The following is a 13,948-nucleotide window of genomic DNA, read 5'->3' on the forward strand; positions in this document are numbered from 1 at the left end:
AGCATACTTAAATTCACACAGGACACCGGATAGGACAGGAGAAGTACTCCAGATATAACAAACTGACCCTAGCCCCCCGACACATGAACTACTGTAGCATAAATACTGGAGGCTGAGACAGGAGGGGTCAGGAGACACTGTGGCCCCATCTGATGACATCCCCCGGACAGGGCCAAACAGGAAGGATATAATCCCACCCACTTTGCCAAAGCACAGCCCCCACACCACTAGAGGGATATCTTCAACCACCAACTTACCATCCTGAGACAAGGCCGAGTATAGCCCACAAAGATCTCCGCCACGGCACAACCCAACGGGGGGCGCCAACACCGACAGGAAGATCACATCAGTGACTCAACCCACTCAAGTGACGCACCCCTCCTAGGGACGGTATGAAAGAGCCCTAGTAAGCCAGTGACTCAGCCCCTGTAATAGGGTTAGAGGCAGAGCATCCCAGTGGAAAGAGAGGAACCGGCCAGGCAGAGACAGCAAGGGCGGTTCGTTGCTCCAGAGCCTTTCCGTTCACCTTCACACTCCTGGGCCAGACTACACTCAATCATATGACCCACTGAAGAGATGAGTCTTAAAGACTTAAAGGTTGAGACCGAGTTTGCGTCTCTCACATGGGTAGGCAGACCATTCCATAAAAATGGAGCTCTATAGGAGAAAGCCCTGCCTCCAGCTGTTTGCTTAGGAATTCTAGGGACAATTAGGAGGCCTGCGTCTTGTGACCATTGCGTACGTGTAGGTATGTACGGCAGGACCAAATCAGAGAGATAGGTAGGAGCAAGCCCATGTAATGCTTTGTAGGTTAGCAGTAAAACCTTGAAATCAGCCCTTGCCTTGACAGGAAGCCAGTGTAGGGAGGCTAGCACTGGAGTAATATGATCAAATTTTTTGGTTCTAGTCAGGATTCTAGCAGCCGTATTTAGCACTAATTTAAGTTTATTTAGTGCTTTATCCGGGTAGCCGGAAAGTAGAGCATTGCAGTAGTCTAACCTAGAAGTGACGAAAGCATGGATTAATTTTTCTGCATCATTTCTGGACAGAAAGTTTCTGATTTTTGCAATGTTACGTAGATGGAAAAAAGCTGTCCTTGAAACAGTCTTGATATGTTCTTCAAAAGAGAGATCAGGGTCCAGAGTAACGCCGAGGTCCTTCAGTTTTATTTGAGACGACTGTACAACCGTCAAGATTAATTGTCAGATTCAACAGAAGATCTCTTTGTTTCTTGGGACCTAGAACAAGCATCTCTGTTTGGTCCGAGTTTAAAAGTAGAAAGTTTGCAGCCATCCACTTCCTTATGTCTGAAACACATTCTTCTAGCGAGAGCAATTTTGGGGCTTCACCATGTTTCATTGAAATGTACAGCTGTGTGTCATCTGTTTTCGAATGACATCCCCAAGAGGTAAAATATATAGTGAAAACAATAGTGGTCCTAAAACGGAACCTTGAGGAACACCGAAATTTACAGTTGATTTGTCAGAGGACAAACCATTCACAGAGACAAACTGATATCTTTCCGACAGAAAAGATCTAAACCAGGCCAGAACTTGTCCGTGTAGACCAATTTGGGTTTCCAATCTCTCCAAAAGAATGTGGTGATTGATGGTATCAAAAGCAGCACTAAGGTCTAAGAGCACAGATGCAGAGCCTCGGTCTGATGCCATTAAAAGGTCATTTACCACCTTCACCAGTGCAGTCTCAGTGCTATGATGGGGTCTAAAACCAGACTGAAGCATTTTGTATACATTGTTTGTCTTCAGGAAGGCAGTGAGTTGCTGCGCAACAGCCTTTTCAAAAATGTTTTAGAGGAATGGAAGATTCGATATAGGCCGATATTTTTTTTTTTCTGGGTCAAGGTTTGGCTTTTTCAAGAGAGGCTTTATTACTGCCACTTTTAGTGAGTTTGGTACACATCCGGTGGATAGAGACGTTTATTATGTTCAACATAGGAGGGCCAAGCACAGGAAGCAGCTCTTTCAGTAGTTTAGTTGGAAAAGGGTCCAGTATGCAGCTTAAAGGTTTAGAGGCCATGATTATTTTCATCATTGTGTCAAGAGATATAGTACTAAAACACTTGAGCGTCTCTCTTGATCCTAGGTCCTGGCAGAGTTGTGCAGACTCAGGACAACTGAGCTTTGAAAGAATATTTCTGATTTAAAGAAGAGTCCGTAATTTGCTTTCTAATTATCATGATCTTTTCCTCAAAGAAGTTCATGAATTTATTACTGCTGAAGTGAAAACCATCCTCTCTTGGGGAATGCTGCTTTTTAGTTAGCTTTGCGACAGTATCAAAAAGGAATTTTGGATTGTTCTTATTTTCTGAAATTAAGTTGGAAAAATAGGATGATCGAGCAGCAGTAAGGGCTCTTCGATACTGCACGGTACTGTCTTTCCAAGCTAGTCGGAAGACTTCCAGTTTGGTGTGGTGCCATTTCCGTTCCAATTGTCTGGAAGCTTGCCTCAGAGCTTGGGTATTTTCTGTGTAGGGGTGCAACTGCATCTAGGGTATTGCGCAAGGTTAAATTGAGTTCCTCAGTTAGGTGGTTAACTGATTTTTGTTCTCTGGCGTCCTTGTGTAGACAGAGGGAGTCTGGAAGGACATCAAGGAATCTTTTGTGTAGTCATTGAATTTATAGCACGACTTATGATGTTCCTTGGTTGGGGTGTGAGCAGATTATTTGTTGCAATTGCAAACATAATAAAATGGTGGTCCGATAGACCAGGATTATGAGGAAAAACATTAAGATCCACAACATTTATTCCATGGGACAAAACTAGGTCCAGAGTGTGACAGTGAGTGGGTCCAGAGACATGTTGGACAAAACCCACTATGTCAATGATGGCTCCGAAAGCCTTTTGGAGTGGGTCTGTGGACTTTTCCATGTGAATATTAAAGTCAACAAAGATTAAAATATTATCTGCTATGACTACAATGTCCGATAGGAATTCAGGGAACTCAATGAGGAACGCTGTATATGGCCCAGGAGGCCTGTAAACAGTAGCTATAAAAAGTGATTGAGTAGGCTGCATAGATTTCATGACTAGAAGCTCAAAAGACTAAAACGTCATTTTTTTGGTGTAAATTTAAATTTGCTATCGTAAATGTTAGCAACACCTCCGCCTTTGCGGGATGCACAGGGGATATGGTCACTAGTGTAGCCAGGAGGTGAGGCCTCATTTAACACAGTAAGTTCATCAGGCTTAAGTCATGTTTCAGTCAGGCCAATCACATCAAGATTATGATCAGTGACTATAATTGCCTTTGAAGTAAGGGATCTATAACATTAAGTAGCCCTATTTTGAGATGTGAGGTATCATGATCTCTTTCAATAATGACAGGAATGGAGGAGGTCTTTATCCTAGTGAGATTGCTAAGGCGAACACCGCCATGTTTAGTTTTGCCCAACCTAGGTCGAGGCACAGACACGGTCTCAATGGGGATAGCTGAGCTGACTACACTGACTGTGCTAGTGGCAGACTCCACTATGCTGGCAGGCTGGCTAACAGCCTGCTGCCTGGCCTGCACCCTATTTCATTGCGGAGCTAGAGGAGTTAGAGCCCTGTCTATGTTGGTAGATAAGATGAGAGCACCCCTCCAGCTAGGATGGAGTCCGTCACTGCTCAGCAGGTCAGGCTTGGTCATGTTTGTGGGTGAGTACCAGAAAGAGGGCCAATTATCTACAAATTCTATCTTTTGGGAGGGGCAGAAAACAGTTTTCAACCAGCGATTGAGTTGTGAGACTGCTGTAGAGCTCATCACTCCCCTTAACTGGGAGGGGGCCAGAGACAATTACTTGATGCCGACACATCTTTCTAGCTGATTTACACGCTGAAGCTATGTTGGTGATCTCTGACTGTTTCATCCTAACATCGTTGGTGCCGACGTGGATAACAATATCTCTATACTCTCTACACTCGCCAGTTTTAGCTTTAGCCAGCACCATCTTCAGATTAGCCTTAACATCGGTAGCCCTGCCCCCTGGTAAACAGTGCATGATCGCTGGATGATTCGTTTTAAGTCTAATACTGCGGGTAATGGAGTCGCCAATGACTAGAGTTTTCAATTTGTCCGAGCTAATGGTGGGAAGCTTCGGCGTCTCAGACCACGTAACGAGAGGAGTAGAGACAAGAGAAGGCTCGGCCTCTGACTCCGACTCGCTGCTTAATGGGGAAAACCGGTTGAAAGTTTCTGTTGGCTGAATGAGCAACACCGGTTGAGCATTGCTACAGCATTTCTGTCCAGAAACCATGAGAAAGTTGTCCGGATGCGGGGACCGTGCGAGGGGATTTGTACTAACGTTACTATCTGTACTTGCCTAACGATTGCGTCTGAAGCTGGGCTTGTAGCACAGCTATCCTCGCCGTAAGGTTATCGTTCTCCTGTATATTATGAGTACAGCGACTGCAATTAGAAGGCATCATGTTAATGTTACTACTTAGCTTCGGCTGTTGGAGGTCCTGACAAACCATGTCCAAATAAAGCGTCCGGAGTGAAAAAGTTGAATGAAAATAAAAAGTTGAGGGAAAAACCAAAAATATAAACGGTAATTAAAAAGTAAAAACCGTAAAGTTGTCAGGTAGCAAAGTAAGGTTGGCAACAAAACGCACAGCAACACGTAAACAAGTCTGCAAGTAGCTTGTCATCAACGTATGGCGTCATTTCCATCTCACAATTTGAAGGCACAGGGTGGCATGTCGAGAACGTGGAAAATTATGTTGAGTGCGGGTGGAGAGTTGAGAGTTCAGATTAAAAATCTGGAGGGCGCAGAGGATCATGTTGAGGAGCTGAGAGAGTTAAGAGCTCAGACAAAAATGCTGCTTTCCACGAAAGTGGAATTGAGCGCAAGAAATTAAGTGCAGAACACACGTATCCCTGCACTCCATTTGTTTTTGCAAATTCATAATATATTGTACGTTTTATTATCTATAAAGATTATAAAAAGGCCATTAGGAAGCTAGATACCTAGGTTGACACTGCTGGAGAAGAGCAAGCTAACTAGATAACTTAACTCCCACCATCAGATGAGTCCATTCCCCTGACTGTTTATTGATGAATTGATAACTGAAAAAGTAGCAAAGAGGCTGTTGTTTTGGTGTAATTGAGCTAATAAAGAATAAGCTTGTACATGTATTCATTAGTTAGCTAAGTTACTGACTGAGTAGGCATATTGTTATTCCTGTTTTTGTTGTTATCATAGCAATTCAAGTGGAGAGGGAATAAGATCACTAGAAAGGAGCATGCTGACAGACCAGGAAGAAAGCAGAGGTTTTACAGTCAGTGCTTATGAATTTAATTTTGAGTGTGAATTTCCCATTTATATAATTGGCACTAACAAAAGGATTGGATTGTTCAGCAACATGATCAGTAAATGCTAACATGGCTTTGGTGATGAAAGGTATGTCACAGAGGTGACGATGTATCTATTAGAAGCTGCCCCCAGAACCTAATTCACCTGGTACAGGTTTCAATCCCACAAATAAGGTGTACACATTTTGCCCTGGTAACTCTTCTCCCTGTTAATCACAGAGTAATTAATTGATGCATCACTGACTGAGACCTGAGAGGGGCTTGCACCTGTTCTTTATTTAAGGTGAATGCCAGAAGCAGCAAGCCATCGATGTGAGCTGGGAGCAGCGAGGCTGAGGCCGAGGCTACTCAGAACACGTCAAATGGAGAGTTGAAATGGAGATAGAAGGCCTTGATGGGAATGTTTAGGGTGAACGTGTCCCCCTTCTCAAGTGTCCATATTCCATTTCATCTGCTGGCACTGCCTGCCGACCTTCTTTACTGATTTGTGTGATGTGCACCCACTGTGAACTAAAGAGGAGGCCTTGTGGGATACTGGGAGGGTGAAGCACATTCCATCCACAGTTTGGGAATTCCTTTTGATCACACTAGACAAGTTATTGTGGGTTATAGTGACTATTCTGCCTGAACACTCACATCTGAACTATTTGAGTTACTAGTGTCCCCCCACTGGCTCTTACTACAAAGACAATTGAAAACCTGAACTTTGGTGAATAGACATGATTGGCCTTTTTTGATACCAGATAAGGTTACTTGAGCCACTATGCCCTGTCTCCATTTGTTTTGGTTGAAATTACTGTTTCAAGCCTTGTTTATTTTCCCATTAAGTTTGTTTGAATTGACATATTTACTGTTTCCCCATTAACTTTAATATTATTATTCTAATTTCCTTAGTTCTATTGTGGCTTATTGTGATTTTGTTTAAACATTTTTGGAGAGGTATTGTGGAGGTGTATTGTGCTTGGCCATACAGCGTCTCAGCACAGTCTGCTGACAGAATTTTTTTATTTTTTTATATTTTACTCACAACACAACCCAGGAGAGGCCTGATGCGAACACTGGCTTGTGTCCCTCAAAGCGTGCCTGCCGTGGTGGGACCACAGAACGCTCCTCAAGGACATTTAAAATAGGACTTTTACAATTTATTAGTTTGGACTTGTCCACTTGGGACTTTAATCTATTGTTAAACAAATAGTGTAGAACAGCCTTCTGTCTGGTGTGTGTTTGGAAGGTCTACATATCTTGCAACCACTCATTCATACAAACTGATACAAATGCAATAACTGACTTGTCTATAATATCCCATTCTTCAATCTGGTCTTTGATATATATTTAAATTGATACACCTGCGTGATATGTCCGATATACAGTGCATTTGGAAAGTATTCAGACCCAATACTTTTTCCACATCGATCTACAAACAATACCCCATAGCGAAAAAGTGAAAACAGGTTTGGAAATGTTTGCACGTTTTATTAAAAATAAAAAACTGAAATATCTTATTTACATTTTTCCACAACTTGATTGGAGTCCACCTGTGGTAAATTCAATTGATTGGACATGATTTAGAAAGGCAAACACCTGTCTATACAAGGTCCCACAGTTGACAGTGTACGTCAGACCAAAAACCAAGTCATGAGGTCGAAGGAATTGTCCATAGAGCTCCATGACAGGATTATGTCGAGGCACAGATCTGGGGAAGGGTACCAAAAAATTATGCGGCATTGAAAGTCCCCAAGAACCCAGTGGCCTCCATCAATCTAAAATGGAAGAAGTTTGGAACCACCAAGGATCTTCCTAGAGCTGGCCGCCTGGCCAAACTGAGCAGTCAGGGGAGAAGGGCCTTGTTCAGGGAGGTGACCAAGAACCCGATCGTCACTCTGACAGAGCACCTCTGTGAAGATGGGAGAACCTTCCAAAAGGACAACCATCTCTGCAGTACTCCACCAATCAGGCCTTTATGGTAGAGTGGCCAGATGGAAGCCACTCCTCAGTAAAAGGCACATGACAGCCTGCTTGGAGTTTGCCAAAAGGCACCTAAAAAGGCTCTCAGACCATGAGAAACAAGATTCTCTGGTTTGATGAAACCAAGATTGAAGTCTTTGGCCTGAATGCCAAGCGTTACATATGGAGGAAACCTGGCACCATCCCTACGGTAAAGCATGTTGGTGCCAGCATCATGCTGTGCGGATGTTTTTCAGCGGCTTAAAGGCCTGATTGGTGGAGTGCTGCAGAGATAAAGATACTCTGGAGCTCTGTCAGCGTGACCATTGTATTCTTGGTCACCTCCCTGACTGAGGCCCTTCTCCCCCAATTGCTCAGTTTGGCCGGTCGGCCAACTCTTGAAAGAGTCTTGGTGGTTGTAAACTTCTTCCATTTTAGACTGATGGAGGACACTGTGTTCTTGGGGACCTTCATCTGAGCCCAATTTGGAGTTTTCTTTATTTGAATTAATTTGCAAAAATGTCTAAACCTGTTTTCGCTTTGTCATTATGGGGTATTGTGGGTAGATTGATGTATTTAATCCATTTTAGAATAAGGCTGATACGTAACAAAATGTGGAAAAAGTCAAGGGTTCCGAATACTTTCCGAATGTACTGTAAATGACCAAGAATGATAGTAAAAAGCTTTGGAGCACTTTAAATAAAATTTGGGGCAAAAAGGCAAACTCGGCTACATCATTCATTGAACCAGATGGCTCATTCATCACAAAACCCGCTTATATTGCCAACTACTTTAATTTATTTTTCCATTCGCAAGATCACCAAACTTAGGCATGACATGCCAGCAACAAATGCTGACACTACACACCCAAGTATAACTGATCAAATTATGAAAGAGAAGCTTTGTAATTTTGAATTCTGTGAAGTGAGTGTGGAAGAAGTGAAAAATGTTTGTCTATCATCAATGACAAGCATCCGGGGTCTGACAACTTGGATGGAAAATTACTGAGGATAATAGTGGACAATATTGCCACTCCTATTTGCCTTAACTTCAATCTAAGCCTACTAGAAAGTTTGCGCCCTCAGGCCTTGAGGGAAACTAAAGTAATTCTGCTACCCAAGAGTAGTAAAGCCCCCTTTACTGGCTCAAATAGCAAACCAATCAACCTGTTACCAGCACTTAGTAAACTTTTGGAAAAAATGTGTTTGACCAGATACAATGCTATTTTACAGTAAACAAATTGAGAACAGACTTCCAGCACGCTTATAGGGAAGGACATTCAACAAGCACAGCACTCACACAAATGACTGATGATTGGCTGAGAGAAAGATGATAAAAATATTCAGAGCTGTTTTGTTGGACTTCAGTGTGGCTTTTGATATTTTCGACCATAATCTGCTGATGGAAAAACATATGTTATGGATTTAGACCCCGTGCTAAATCGTGGATAAAGAGTTCTGTCTAACAGAACAAAAGGGCTTGTAAGGGCTTACTTACAAGCCCTTAACCAACAATGCAGTTCAAGAAAGAGTTAAGAAAATATTTACCAAATAAACTAAAGTAAAAAAATATTTTAATAAGTAACACACTAAAATAACAATAATGAGGCTATAATACAGGGGGTACCGTTACCGAGTCAATGTGCGGGGGTACAGGTTTAAGCACAGTTGGTTAGGAGCCTGTAAAATGGCAGCCATCCCCTTCGGCGCCAGTTAGTTTCAGAATGGGTGGCAAGGAATAAGTTAGTCCTAAATATAGTTAGTCCTGTCTCCCTGTAGCGCTGTCTTAGGCATCTCACAGTACGGGCATTACAACTTAATTCCCTGGCCACATCTGCAGTCCTCATACCTCCTTGCAGCATGCCTAAGGCACATTCACACAGATGAGCAGGGTCCCTGGGCATCTTTCTTTTGGTGTTTTTCAGTCAGCAGAAAGGCTGCTTTAGTGTCTTAAGTTTTCATAACCGTGACCTTAATTGCCTACCGTTCGTTTACATTAATTTCACCCGTCTGATAGAACATGATTCCACCATCTTTACTGTACCATACTTCCACCCAGTTCCAGCAATAAGCTGATGTAGCATGTAGCTGATGTAGTAGCAATTTAATTTAATTTACACCTAAACTAGCAATGAAACTCCCCCCCAGCAACATAATTTTTTACAGGATATGTAATGCTCCATACCAGTTACTCTTTCGCTAATGGAAAAGTTTGCAAGGAATATTTTTTTACTAACAAGTTCGTAAAACTTTCTTTCTCGATTCAGTCAAAAGAGAATCTTTTAAAACATGTCCAATTGCAGGTGGTTCTCCAAAAACCAGAGAATTTTCATCAACATATTAAATCCACGTTTTGTATTGAGAAATGCCTCAAGTGAGCAGATCTTGGTTTTGGTCGACTGATGCGCTGTCATCTACTTCCACACTTCGCAGTGTTGCATAGAAACGACTAAGTCCTGCAAAGATGTTGGGAAATGCAAGATATCTGGCAGCTAAAATGGCGAAGGAACTCATCACTTGGTACAAAATGTGGGTTTATCTTTCTGAATATTTTCTGGAGTCCATCTGCAACTGGACACAGACATTTATAAAAAATATACTTTTTGCTGAATCCAGAACAAAAGAAAGCAATGTCAAGAACAAGTTATTTGAAAAAAATCCTTGCAAGGCTTTCTATCAGCCAAGCTGCAACGGTTATGGAGCATCATATCCCATTAACAATTCTGTAGCTATGGAAGCACGGACTTTACATGTACATATTACCTCAATTAACCGGTGCCCACCCCACACTGTACTGGTATCCCCTGTATAGAGCCAAGCTATTGTTATTTTACTGCTGGATATTTTTCTTAATCGCATTGTTGGTTAAGGACTTGTAAGTATTTCACTGTAAGGTCTACACAAGTGGTATTCACCAGTTGTATAACATTTTATTTGACTTCAACTGGTAATCTATGAGAATGATAGCTATGTTGCTTTCTTGAGCAAAACTGTTTCTCGATCACAATTTTTGTGATAATTCAAAACGATGAGACAGAGGCACCCATAGAGAGAATAGTTTATTTATGAGAACATAACAGCAATGTTCGATCAGTCAATCACAGAGCAGGAACATCAGACCAGGAATGCACAATGGGATGCAACCTGTAATACAAAGGGAGACAGCATAAGATGTTGCACAGTACTGCAGTTATAACAATCAAAATTTGACAATAATTGATTACAAAGATATCCACCAAGAGGACCGCAGCATGCCTTTGTTCTCCTAACCCAGCACCAACTAATCATCTGAAGACCTTGTTTAGATGATTCAAAAGGTGTGTTCAATAGGCAACAACATTTTGAAATACTTGCACACTTATTACACATTGAAACACCTTCTAATGACTTGTGCCTACAGAACACAACCCAGGTGTGCTGCTGGCTGGGACAAAAGCCTGCACACACCCAAGACCTACAGGACAAGAAGTGAAAAACACTAACCTAATAGATAGATGAAATTATGCCTAATTGGTTGCAAAATACTCACGGGGGTTTATTCACCAGTTGGCCTGACACTTTCAAAAATACCAGCTTCCCTCATGTTGTTGAACTCCTTTGTGGCATCATAATGTTTGTAGAAATCGGCATAGGCCTGTTTCCTTGGTTCTGTTACGCCGTACTGAGAAGACAAAGTATTTACATCATGCCTGTTCCTGAAGACATCCATTCAATGTGGTAACATCAATTCCATGATGGACTTTAACTCTTTCATTTACACTTCTCTACCCAGAGCCTCAAGATATTATTATTATTTTTTTAATTGGCAAATTATTAGCATCCATCAGCTGACCTTGAAAGCTGCTGCAGCCACCACTGACAGGGCGAAGGCGATGGGCAGGTGGAACCTCAGACGCTTCCCGAGGAGTCCTCGCATTGCAGGCTTAGCCAGAGACATTGTGGAGTACCTGGAAAGTTCAGAAGAAAAATGTAACATTGTTTAATTAGGTTGCAGTAGAACAATGATGCTTTCAGAAATGTCCTTTATGTCAAGAAAATTCTTGATATGGTTGTAGTTAGACATCCTCCAGCAATGTATGAACTTTTACTGTTAAAGCCATATCCCAAGCATAAATACAGTAAAGTACACATGCAAAAAATATATAAGTTGAGCACAATAGTGTTTTCTAGACAACTGCCAACTTCGAGTAGGGTATTCAAGGAGTTTGTCTAACGGGAATCTGATGTCATTGGCCTCCCCCTTGCTTGCGGAGGAATAGAGAAAAGTGTTAAGGCCCCTGGGTTTGATACTGCATTTGCAACCATTTGACTCCTATTTTAGACAGCCAAGTTAAGTTTAGATAGCTGGCCGCTAAACTATCATGGTCGAATTACCGGCCGGGGGGCCCCCATTGATTTTGTTAGTCTCACTCAGTTACTAAAACAGCAAACATTTCTCTCCAACCCATGGCAAAATGTGTAGAATTGCAGCAAACTTGCTTTAAAAACAGCAACATTTTCTCTACACCCATTGCAAAATGTGTAGAATTGGGGGGGGGGGGGTGTATGGGGACCAATGAGCAACAGCGGCCCCTCACGAGTTCAGATTTTTTGTGGCCCCGACCCTCATGTGCCCATTCCTGCTATAGATAATGTCGGGCAGAGAGCACGCAGCTCTCAAACAGCTGGTTGTTGTGTGGAGCAAAGACCAACAGCATTGGAGGTTGGAAAGATGTTCCAAGTTATGATAGCTCTACCAGTAACTGCTAAGGCATTACTGGGTATACAAACCAGGTATTTGAACTTTTTAAACACTTGGTTGAATATATGCGGGCAAAGTTCAGTCATCACAGCTTAACTTAAATCCGACATTTCCCCTAGGCTCCTTGGTCCTTGAAAAGTCATTTAAGTTATGGTAGCCGATTTAGGAGTTCTACTGCGCAAAACAAAATGTTTTCGATACAAAGGGAACCTGGTTTTTGGTCACTTTCTCGTTTTAAAACATGATACAGTAACCCCTCAACAACTCTTCAATATATCAAACGGCAAGACTGACAAGACATGGACAGACTTCATTAGTGTGTTTGTCAGGAACATTTGGTCTATTTAGCAATGTGGACATATTTGATTACTTTCAAATAATGTGAATGTCAATGCATAATGTCAATGCATAATGTAATTCGGTAGGCCTATAAAAAAAACATTTAAAAAAGGCATTCTTAGTGGTAATGCATACTTTTTTTTGCATATATTTGGGATATTTTTTCCCCTAAGACTGTTACAATAATTAAATAAAACGTAAGTTAGGTCCTTAAATTATTACAATTGCTTGAAAAAACATATTTGACATGCCAATGTCTGTATAAAACACTATAGGCTACTTGCTCACCCCGCACATGAAAGAGAATCACATGCTCCTGAAATTATGAACGTATCATTCGCTTTCCTGTCAGATCTTGACGTGACCCAGTTATTTTTTATGTTTTCCTCATTCGGCCAGTTAGGTTTGGGCGACTGGCAAATGTACCTGAATGTAGAGCCCTGCTGTGTGCGATGATGAAGGGCTACTATGTCTAACACTTTGTGTAGCAGTTAGCGATGCTAATGACAGCCTAATCTTTTTCGGATAGATGGAAGGCAATTAATATAACTACAAAGTAGCCTATGCCTACCTGATTATTTGCATCAACACAATGGCAATTTTTTTTAAACAGTATTTCAATATTCGGGGAAAAATAAAAATAACACGTATGCTGCAATTTGGTTGCTAGCTATAGTTTTACCGGAAGAATAAATATCTACAACACCAACCACTGAAAAGTGCATTGAAAATAGAACGTCGACAGTCCGAGGCTAAAGTAGCTAGCTAGCAAACGTTGCAAACTAGAGGGCAATGTCGACAATTATAATATTACTATGCAATGGACAGAATCATAACATTTCAACATCTTGAAGTACATATTTTCTGTACTGGTTAGATGGAAAGTATTCGATTTAGCGTTCACATTTACTAAATACTTACAAGAAGAACTCACGACCTTCACCAAAATATGTTAGCGCGACACTGAGGCGTTGATCTTCCGGAAGGAATACTATTGGTCTCGCGAAGGGACAATCAGAGTAAATAAAGTGGCCAATCCGAGACACGCGAAACGTCCATCTACGGAAATGTCATGGGCACAAAAATGATCAGAGATAGCCAAGTTCAAGTGCAGGGTTCCCGACCGATTCGTGTATTGTTCTTTCAATCAATATCCGAATTTAACTAAGACGGATAATCATTTCGAATGCGTTAATTGATTTTTCATATTTCGTCCACAAGATTGAATTAATGAACAGATGGTGTTGGCGTAGAGAGGAGGGGCTCGAACAGGAAGCGTGTGCTAGCTGTCTTCAAAGTAAAAGCTGTGTGACTATCTGACCCCAGTCAACACGGTGGGTTCGAGCCTATTCAGTTTGAGACTCAGGGGGACTCAGCATCGACTCCGGCAGAATCATACTACTCTGGGTTCCGGCTAATGTTACTCGGGCGAGTCCACTAAAGCATATCTGTCCCGATTAACTTTTTCAGAAGTAGGGCAATATGAGGTTTTTATTTGGCACGTGATGGAAGAGCTAAAAACTAATAAATATAATAATTTCACCTCTAATTAGCTAGGTCATTTACATGCTAAAATTCGTCCCATTAGGCTATTAGATGGAGAAGGACCGT

The 13,948-nt window shown here is 41.7% G+C and overlaps 1 protein-coding gene across 1 annotated transcript; it reads right to left on the minus strand.

Moving 5' to 3' along the window:
• Positions 1-10,298: 10,298 nt before the first annotated feature.
• On the minus strand, positions 10,299-13,589 carry cox6c (cytochrome c oxidase subunit 6C). The gene is made up of 4 exons (XM_020482813.2): positions 13,259-13,589; positions 11,090-11,204; positions 10,787-10,918; positions 10,299-10,401 (listed from the first exon to the last, which is right to left on the minus strand). The coding sequence occupies exons 2-3, from the start codon at positions 11,192-11,194 to the stop codon at positions 10,793-10,795; spliced, it is 231 nt and encodes a 76-aa protein (XP_020338402.1). The 5' UTR covers positions 11,195-11,204; positions 13,259-13,589; the 3' UTR covers positions 10,299-10,401; positions 10,787-10,792.
• Between the last annotated feature and the right edge of the window lie 359 nt (positions 13,590-13,948).

Source organism: Oncorhynchus kisutch, linkage group LG5 (assembly GCF_002021735.2).
Source record: "Oncorhynchus kisutch isolate 150728-3 linkage group LG5, Okis_V2, whole genome shotgun sequence".
In the NCBI taxonomy this organism is placed as follows: Eukaryota; Metazoa; Chordata; class Actinopteri; order Salmoniformes; family Salmonidae; genus Oncorhynchus; species Oncorhynchus kisutch.

Coding starts and splice junctions, on each gene's coding strand:
- cox6c (XM_020482813.2), bottom strand. CDS start 11,194: ATGTCTCTGGCTAAGCCTGCAATGCGAGGACTCCTCGGGAAGCGTCTG. Junction 10,919..11,089: donor TGGCTGCAGCAGCTTTCAAG/GTCAGCTGATGG, acceptor TTGTCTTCTCAG/TACGGCGTAACAGAACCAAG.